General features: G+C 38.9%; 1 protein-coding gene across 2 annotated transcripts in view; it reads left to right on the forward strand.

Moving 5' to 3' along the window:
• The window catches only part of Myo31DF (Unconventional myosin ID), a 122,539-nt gene that overhangs the window by 109,755 nt on the left and 2,784 nt on the right, over nt 1–10,000 (forward strand). For both annotated transcript variants that reach the window (XM_070142017.1, XM_070142018.1), the window contains 17 exons: nt 327–546; nt 889–1,104; nt 1,609–1,812; nt 2,236–2,440; nt 2,771–2,940; nt 3,270–3,379; nt 3,627–3,777; nt 3,931–4,089; nt 4,328–4,413; nt 4,967–5,129; nt 5,490–5,656; nt 6,796–6,961; nt 7,294–7,449; nt 7,795–7,935; nt 8,484–8,632; nt 8,963–9,079; nt 9,803–10,000. The exon at nt 9,803–10,000 is cut by the window's right edge. In XM_070142017.1, coding sequence (XP_069998118.1) covers nt 327–546; nt 889–1,104; nt 1,609–1,812; nt 2,236–2,440; nt 2,771–2,940; nt 3,270–3,379; nt 3,627–3,777; nt 3,931–4,089; nt 4,328–4,413; nt 4,967–5,129; nt 5,490–5,656; nt 6,796–6,961; nt 7,294–7,449; nt 7,795–7,935; nt 8,484–8,632; nt 8,963–9,079; nt 9,803–10,000 — 2,778 coding nt within the window. The remainder of the gene's footprint in view (nt 1–326; nt 547–888; nt 1,105–1,608; nt 1,813–2,235; nt 2,441–2,770; nt 2,941–3,269; nt 3,380–3,626; nt 3,778–3,930; nt 4,090–4,327; nt 4,414–4,966; nt 5,130–5,489; nt 5,657–6,795; nt 6,962–7,293; nt 7,450–7,794; nt 7,936–8,483; nt 8,633–8,962; nt 9,080–9,802) is intronic.

Here is a 10,000-nt window from a genome sequence, read left to right on the forward strand (position 1 = left end):
AATGAACCGATGTACAAAGGAATAAGAAGACAGATAAGATAATGAAAAACCTTGAGGGGCACAGGGATGAATGGACAGATCAGAGGAATGGATTGTAATGAAGCTCTCATTTTCCTCTTTCCCTTTCTTTCCAACCCATCTTTATACCAATTCCTCTTCCTACACTTCTTCAATTTCCTTCCCCACCTTTCCCACTTCCCTTCCTTACCCTTGCCTTTCTTAACTTCCACGCCTTTGCCTTCTGCCCCTGTTACTTCGCCTTTTCCTTCCACCCCGTTGTCTTCTCCTCCGTCCCTCGCCTCACCCATGGTCCATCCTCCCCAAAGAGTGAAGAATGTGCTGCTGCAGTCCAATGCCATCTTGGAGGCCTTTGGTAATGCCAAGACTAACCGCAATGACAACTCCTCCCGCTTTGGCAAGTACATGGACATCAACTTTGACTTCAAGGGTGACCCCATTGGTGGCCACGTACAGAACTACCTGCTGGAGAAGTCCCGTGTCGTCCTCCAGCAGCCAGGGGAAAGAAACTTCCACTCGTTCTATCAGGTATGGAACCTTTTTTTTTTAGGGGGGGGGGGGGCATATAAATCAGTTCATCTTGGGATTTCATATTGAAGTGAGATATCTTTTGAATTCAAGTAGTATCTTCATGCTTTATAGTAGTGCTGGAAAAATGATATGATGTAATTAGTTTGATGTAAGTATATTAGATATGATGTAAGTAGTTTGCCTGTCATCTTCTATTTCTTTTCTCTTTCTTTCCCAACTTTCTTTTCTACTCCTACTAACACCCTCTTTCTTTCTCATCTCCTTTCCCTGCAAACTGCCATGACCATCCTCTTCCTTGCCTCACCCACCCTTTATCATGTCACTTCCATTTTCCCATAGGTCCTGTTCGGCGCGACAGACTCCGACCTCTCCAAACTGAAGCTGAAGCGCGATGTGAATGCCTACCACTACATCCGCCAGGGGGGTACACCCAGAGTGGACTCCATTGCAGACAAGGTGGACTACAAGGCATGCCAGGCAGCCTTCAAGACCTTAGGGTTCTCGCCAGAGCAGACCGATGCTATCTGGAGGATTGTCAGCGCCATCCTGCACCTGGTAGGTTGGATGGTTGTTGTGGGATTGGTGTTACTGGCTTCTTGTTGCTATTATTATTGTTATTTATTTATTATTATTGTAATAGTAAAAGTTATTATAATTGTGGCTATTGTTGTTATTATTTATTTTTTTATGATTTTGTTGTCATTGTTATTGCTATCATTATTGTTATTACTATTATTATTATTGTTATTACTGTTATTATCATTACTGTTACTGTTATTTTTATTTGTTGTTTTTTGTTATTATATTATTGTTATTATTATTATTATCATTATCAGTATTGTTATCATTGTTATTAGTATTACTGTTATGGTTATTGATATATATATATATATATATATATATATATATATATATATATATATTTATTTATTTATTTATTTATTTATTTTTTTTTTTTAATAGCAGTGATGCCACTGCACAGGTTATTGATTGAAGATGGAATACTGAAAAGATAATACTTAGTCCCTTGCCTCCTTCTAACTCTCTGATCCTCCACAGGGTAACATTGAATTCACTTCTGGGGGTGATGAGACACAGATCAAGAACCCGAAGGAGGTAAGCAACATTGCGGAGCTTCTGCGTGTGTCGCCTGATCAGGTGACTAAGGCACTATGTCATCGAGTGATTGCAGCAAGAGGCGAGGTCATGGAGAAGCGACACACAGAGAGCGAGGCCAGCTATGGGCGTGATGCATTTGCCAAGGTTAGCAGATCATAGACAGACTCCTTACTCACATTTAGTGAGTGAGTGATTTAGCGAGTAGTGGTTGAGTCAGTAAGTCGCTCATCCACGCACACACTCACCTGATCATACATTCATTCATTTATGTACTCATTGTGCATTCATTCACTCTCACTCACTCACTCACTCACTTTCCTTTTCCCCCTCACTCTTGATATGCAGAAGCCATTTCAGTGACCATGATTCACTTTATATAGGCCCTAATCATCCTTTGCTTCTTTATGTGTAACTGTCTAAGGTTTACTCAGCAGTGAATATGCAGTGAATTCTTTATACAATTTTCATACATGTCTAACATTGGAGAAAGAAATATGAAAGTGGGTGCATAAATTCATCATTTAAGATATGTAATTGATCTTTTAATATTGTTATCATCATTTTTAGGCCATCTATGAGAGACTCTTCTCCTCTATTGTGGAAGGGGTCAACAATGCTATTGAAGTGCGTTTTGAAGGTGCTGAGGCCAAATACAAGTACAACACTGTTATTGGAGTTTTGGACATCTATGGGTTTGAGATCTTTGACCGCAACAGCTTTGAGCAGTTCTGCATTAACTACTGTAATGAGAAACTGCAGCAGCTGTTCATTGGTAAGTAACTTTTGTTCTATAATAAGCTGATAAGCAGTTTATTGTCAGCTGACATTATACTGAAAAATGTTTGGTGTAAGCTTTGTTGCAGTACTTGGCTCTCTGTACAGGTACTGTGTTAATCTATCTCAATATAAAGATGCAAAAATGAAAAATATGGATGGGTTACAACCTGCATTAGGATTTGAGTTTCCATGACATGTTATACTAGATAAAGGATAGAAGGGTCATCTTCCATAGTTTGAAAATCAGATGATGCATTTACTACCATTGCCCACTGTTATCATCTTGTGGTAACTTTATTATATTTGTATTCCTTGTCCCCTCCAGAGCTGGTATTGAAGCAGGAGCAGGAGGAGTACAGGAGGGAAGGCATTGCATGGCAGACCATCGAATACTTCAACAACCAGATCATTTGTGACCTGGTGGAGCAGTCCCACAAGGGCATCATTGCCATCACAGATGAAGCATGTCTAAATGTGGGCAGAGTGACAGATGAGGTTAGTGAATAGCAATTTATTTACTTTCTCTCTCTCTTATCCCTTCTCAGCATTTCCCTCTTCCCCTTCTCCCTGTTTTCCCCTCTCCCCCCTCTATTTGTATCCCCTCATTTCCACCTGTTACTGAAAACAGTGAATAACACTATACTGAATTCACATTGTAATAAAAATGTGAAATCTGATATTCTTGTGTGGAATGTTGGTCATCTGATTACCATATGTCTTTGTTTTGATGTCCCTAAAGTCTTGTCATATTATCAGAGATATGTTACTGCTTCATGCTGATGGCATGACTTTCCATTACGTTATTCCCATTTGTTTTCTTACAGATGCTGTTGGAAGCAATGGAAGGTAAACTCAAAGGACACAAGCACTTCACTACTCGCAAGCTGTCACCAATGGACAAGGAACTCAAGCATGTTGAAGAGTTTCGCGTCAAGTAAGAACCCACCTTTATAGCTTTTTAGTAGGCAGGCTTTATTTTCTGTTTCTTGCATTTTTGAGAAGGAGAATGGGATCCCTAGATAGAACTCTTAAGCCTTTATGATATGGGGAAAAGCTTTTTATTATACATAGACAAAAGTGGTGGGGAGGTTTTTGTGGCAAAGAACTGTTAAAGTTATGCAGCAAAGAGTTGGAATTTGCATGTGTTAAGAGAAAGTGACCAAATTGCCCTTTCCCCTTAGGCACTATGCTGGTGATGTCGTGTACAGCATCAAGGGTTTCCTGGAGAAGAACAAGGACACACTCTTCCAGGACTTCAAAAGGCTGATGTACTCCTCCTCGGATCCTGTGATTTCAAGCATGTGGCCAGAGGGTGCCCAGGATATCACAATGGCAAGTACTGGTTGAGTAAAAAATGAAAAACCTGCTTATATAAAAGGAATTCAGTTTTATATGAATTGCGTCATCATGAGGTTCACATATGTCAGGTTAAAGTGTGAATTGATATAAAAAAAGGAAGATTTATAATAGATTTTATCTTTGCAGACAACAAAGAGGCCACTAACAGCTGGTACTCTCTTCAAAAACTCCATGATTGCACTGGTGAAGAATCTGGCCTGCAAGGAGCCATACTATATCCGGTGCATCAAACCCAATGATCAGAAGTCCCCAGTCATCTTTGACGAGGAACGTGTGACTCATCAGGTGGGTTTTGGGAGAGAGACTGATGAAAGTAATTTTAGTATATTTTATTGATTGGTTGATTGATTAATTGATTACTCTAAGTAATTTTCCTGACATTGTATATGTATTCATTATCATTTTCTATGTGTGTGTGGAGTGGGGTGAGAGAGAGTGGGGTGCATATGATTTATACTGACAGTTGAAACAATGCATTCTGTAGAATTTTCAGTCAGGATGTTATCATTCATCTTTTCCGTAGGTCAACTACTTGGGTCTTGTGGAAAACTTGCGTGTCAGAAGAGCTGGGTTTGCATACAGACAGAGCTACGATCGGTTCCTTAGAAGGTAAGCAGTTTTATTATCATTCATTTTATGCAGAATTATTAACAAAGAGGTAGTAAATAAGTATTTCCTCTTCCTCTTTTGATCACAATATCAGGCTGCTAAAGGTGCATTTAGAAAGATAAAGTTAGGAGACTCCAGTGCTGTTAGAAGGGTAAACTAAGATGAGAATTTAGTGCACTTAGTGCACTTAGGAGTTTAATCTTACGAGAGGATCCATTGCCCTTAAAATGGTAGATGAAAAGGAAGATCCAGTGGACATACAGGGTTAAATTTAGTTGAGAATCAGGGCACCTAGAAGGGTAAACTAAACAGAGACCAATTCTCTTTGAAAGGCAGACTTGGGAATGAATTCAGTTTACTTAGAAGGATAAACTTTGGAAAATAATAGAGCACCCTTAAAAGGGCAAAATTTACAGAATATCTAGTGCATGTAGATGGGTAAATTTAAGAGAAACTCCAACACTGTTTCAGTGCCCTTAAAATGGTAAAATTAGAAGAGAATCTAGTGCACTTTAAGGAGCATACATGTAGAAGACTTTATTCATACTTACAGATACAAGATGATATCCCAGTACACATGGCCAAACTTCCACGGTGGCACAGACCGTGAAGGCACTAAGATTCTGGTGGAGGAACAAGGCTTCAGTAATGATGTCAAGTATGGGAACACCAAAATCTTTGTCCGGTCGCCACAGACACTCTTCGCCTTGGAGCAGGTAACACTGGAGTTTTGATTAATGTGTTCAAGAAAATTTAAAGCTGCTGTGTGTTAGTCCATCTGTTTGTTTTCCCTGTTCCTTTTGGTGTATTTTTGTGACTAAAAGGAAGATATGTATGTATGCTTTCCTTTTCTAAAATGGTCTCTTTTGTATAATTGTTATTATTTAGGTCAGATTCATAATCTTGTGCTCAGGCTGTATCAAGGTCTCCCTTCCCAATCAACTCCTGTTTGATCACATATTTAGCAATTCAATGAACACAATTCCTCATAAACCATTTTTATTATTAATGTAAAGTGAGGAGAAGGAACTGCATTGAACAGTCTCTTTTTTATGCTTTGCCTTCCTTGTCCATAGGCAAGAGCAAAGTTGATTCCAGGTATTGTGATCTTCTTGCAAAAGATGTGGAGAGGTGCTCTATGCAGGATGCGCTACAGACGAATGTGTGCAGCCTTGACTATCATGCGTCATTACAGACTGTACAAGATGAGGTCGTACATGCTCGAGCTCCACCGAGTGTTCAGGTGAGAAGGTTTTCCATCCTTTCTCGTTTCAAGGATAAAAGTTATTATGATTTTTTTATATGTTTATATGTATGCTCATTTATTTTGTCAAAGCAAAGTTTCATTCTTAGATGTTTGTTCAGTTAAAGTATAAAGTTCATATGTTTCTGTATATACTTAATTTTTTTTTCTCTCTCTCTCTCTCTGATGTGTATAAAGATCAGTAGATTTTTATTTTGAAAAATAAATAGCATCATGTGAGTTTCTTACTGAAACGTATTTCTGAATGGTGTTAGGGCTCGTCGCGGCTTGCCCGATATCAGCAGTGGTCCACAGCACTATTTGGGTAACAGCCCAAAGTAAGACGGCATACCTAGATTAATCATTATCCAAAGTGCACCCAAATTAGCGCAAAATTCCTCTTGTCTCACCTCATGACACTTTCCTCTTTGTTGTACAACTTGGGGGCATCGTTCATTTATGAATGCCAGAGGGGCATAGATACCTTGGGAGAATTCCTGATCATATTCTATTGTGATGAATGCTAAAGATGTAAAAAATGTGTGTGAGTATGAATATTTTTACATGGGGATTAACATTTAGATGATATCTTCATCAGAAGTATGCAATTATAACAGAAGATGATAATATTGAAATGTTGATTACATATCTAGTCTTGGGAAAGTATCCATGCTCTCTAGTACCTTTTTCAATGGAAGAGAATGCATTAATATATCCTTGTTTTTTACATCTTTGTAGTGGACTGTCAGACAGATCGGGTGAAGTTCCTTCTAGATAGTGATAACCTGTATTGTGTTTAGAATATTTGTCCAAAAGATTTTTCCTTCACATTGGGATATATTGCATATGTTTTACCTTTGATGTATTGATAACACACCTAGATCACTGGATGGAATGACAGTGAATTGATGAGTAGTTTTGACACAACCTGTATTTGAGTTTTATTTTATATATGCATTTTTTCTTTTCCTTTTTATTATCATTATTGGTTTTATTTTGATAGAAATATTAATTGACCTTAGCTAAAAAGAAGAAAAAAATAAAACTATAAGATAATTCTCCAAACATGCTTTTTGAACTTTTTGAACAGAAGCCTCATTTCCTAGTCACTAGACTAACCTCTATACAACTGCTTGCAGGAATGTGCGGCAGATGCAAGACTACGGAAAACACGTCCGTTGGCCTGCACCTCCCTTGGTGTTGAGGTCAATGGTGTCTGACTTCCAGAGCATCCACAACCGCTGGCGAGCCCACATGATCCTCTCCAATGTGCCCAAGTCAGACTGGCCTCAGCTCAGGATCAAGGTTAGGAGCCCATTCGTATTGCTTACAGACGCAGAAACGGGAGAGTGTTATTGTTCCGTGGATAGTCCATGTTGGTATTTACAGGAGACAAAGTAAATTGATCTCCAGGGTATGGGGTGAATTTCTGATTTGGGTGGAAACTGCAGTCCATGTTGAGTGTACATTTGACAAGTTGATAAATGTGTGTTCTAACTCCTGGCTGTCTTTATATCTCTGTTATTCTCTCTCTACTTTCTTTCATATATTGATTGTAGTATGAGTTATATCTACTGCTATTTGAAGAATGAAGGGACCATTAAAGGCACCTTGAACACCACTCATAACTCTTACAGGTGATTGCTGGAGACGTCCTCATGGGGAAACGGGCAGATTGGGGAGTGCGAGAGACATGGGAAGGGAACTACTTGGCATCCACAAGAGAAAACCCAGATTCCTCTGCGTTCCAGTCTGCAGTCAAGAACATGAGGAACAAAGATGGCTTTAGGGAGGTGAGTTCTGTAAAACGTTTGAAGTCTGCCTGTCTCCTCCCATGTCTTTGTGTTCATTTGTGATTAGGTGTTAAAAGTTGACCTTCCGGTATTTAGTTATGCATAAATGATGATTTTAGCTGTTGTAGAATTTTCAGTCACTGAATTTGAAAAGTCATGTAAATGTTCAAGCAAGTTAATGAACAAAAAAAAGAAAAGAAAAGAAAAGGAATACTTTGGCACACAAAAAATACTTTTTAGTTGCCGTATAATCAAACCTGATTGTCAGAAGTGTTTTTTCATTGTTATTGAATATATATTTTTTATTATTGATGCAATTATTATTATTATTATTTTTTTTTGTAGGTGTTATTCTCAAGCCTAGTGAGGAAGATCAACAGAAATGACAAGATGTCTGAGCGAGCCATCCTGGTGACAGACAGACAGATCTACAAACTGCACAGCAAGACTTTCAAGCCTTTGAGATCCCCCATTCCAATCCTGGAGGTGAGAATTTGCATTTTTTCTTTCCTTTTCTTTGATGCCTTTACTTTGCGTAACTTACTTTATTAGGCGTAATTTTTTTATCTCTTGTTTTCACTCACTCTGTTACATTCATGTTCTTCTTGTTTTCTTTCTCTCTCACATTTTCTTTTGTTTTTCTCATTTTCTGTACTTTTTTCTCTCTCTCTCTGATCTTTTAATTTTCTCATTTTCATTTTCTTTTCCTTTCTTATGTGTGTGCATGCATGTTTTTTCTCATTTTCTTTCTTTTTTTCTTGTTTCCATTCCCAGTTTCATTTTTCAGTCTCACTCCCACTCTCACACTGTTTCTGTCTTCTCCCTTACCCTCCCCTCCTCCTCCTACCCCCTCTCTCCTCTTTCCTTCCACTTCCTCTTCCTCTATGCAGTTGTTAATTTAGATAATTTTATATTTTCCTTGGCTATTTTTAGATAAAATTTCTCATGTCCTAGATTAGGAATTTCACCAGCTGTCCATTCTCTCATAACTTCATTAGTTGACATTAATAACATCAACAATTTCCTCAAAATAGGTGAGTGGGATCAGTGTGAGCCCAGGACAGGACCAGCTGGTGATCATTCACTTGCGAGGAGGCAATGATTTTGTGGTCTCCCTGATGTCCCAGTCAAACGCCAACAGGGTGGGAGAGCTCACAGGACTCCTCCTCCGGCAGTACCAGCTGTGAGTTGCATTATCGATGTCGTGCCGTACAGTCCCGTTACCTTAGGGCCTAAGTAGACTAAGGTTTGCGAGTGTTGCTGATCAATCATTTTTGAAAAAGAAATCCGCAAGTTGATCAGTCATTCTTGCAGGTGCTCATTTTATTTTTGATTGGTTATTCTAATAGGGAACTTGCAGTGTTTTTAGTGTTGATAACCAAGTGATGCTTATTCGTAGTGCAAGTCTTAGCAAAGTCGCCCAAGCTGGACTGATCCTTGGGATTTTTTTTTATAAGCCATATGGAAGGCTAATTGCTGCAGCTTGGAAGGCTAATTGGTATTTTTCCCACAGTCTGAATCGTGCTGACTTGCGTGTTGTAGTGGCTGGAACTCTGCAGTGCATGCTGGGAAACAAGTCACGCATGATTACAGTTGAGGAAACAAATGTGGGAACTTTCCCAGCATTTAGGTAAGTTATGATATTCTATAATACTTCAGCTTTTTTTCACCGTAAGACCATGTGGCTAGATAATAAAGGCCATAACAAGAGAAGGGAAGCCATAAAAAAGTCATAATGTTTGTAGGTACACAGTTACCTTTAAGATTTTTGTAGTACCCATATGGTGTTTAGATTCAAAGTACACATAGTTACAATTAATGAAGTTTGGTTAAAAATAAAAGGATGTAAGATTTGACTGTCACGTATTTAAGAACCAACCAGGTAATTCATATTAGAAGTTACAGCACAATGTACTACTTGGATCATATTCTTTTTAAGGGGACTGTCAGGGTGGTTATAATCATATATTGAGGGCTGTTTCATACTCATGCATGCATGGAAATACTCCCCTATGAGCAATAGACCGCAAATATGTTGACTGTGTGGGTTAACGGGAATGGTACTGCAACTGACTGTTCCAAAATTTTCACTTCTTTTCATAGTATGTTCATTCTGGTGAATACTAGAGTATGTTGTCACAATCTTTGAGTATTTTATCTCAACATGACCTTTTGGTATGATTTACAATATGTCCAGCCTGTCTCTTTTTTTCTGCAGATGCATTCCATATAAGTCTTGGCTCTTTGTTGTGGTTTTAATCTCTTAAATATTTCTTTGAATAATACCCAGAATTTTTTGTAATAAACTTTTGCTGAAGGTAATATCAACCCTTTTTCTTTTGTTGCAATGCAGGAAGGGCACAAAGCGAGGTGAGCTTGTCTACTCGTGGCCAGAGTCTCTGAACAAGGCCCTCCCTCCACCTCCCCAGACCAGCCTTCACCGCCAGGCTCCCAACCCCCCCTCAAGGCCCCCACCAGGAGCCAATGGTTATGGCAATGGCAATGATCATGGCTATGGCAATGGACACATCAAGGGCGGCAGTGGCTACCA

This window comes from Penaeus vannamei, chromosome 28 (genome assembly GCF_042767895.1).
Source record: "Penaeus vannamei isolate JL-2024 chromosome 28, ASM4276789v1, whole genome shotgun sequence".
NCBI classification, from domain to species: domain Eukaryota; kingdom Metazoa; phylum Arthropoda; class Malacostraca; order Decapoda; family Penaeidae; genus Penaeus; species Penaeus vannamei.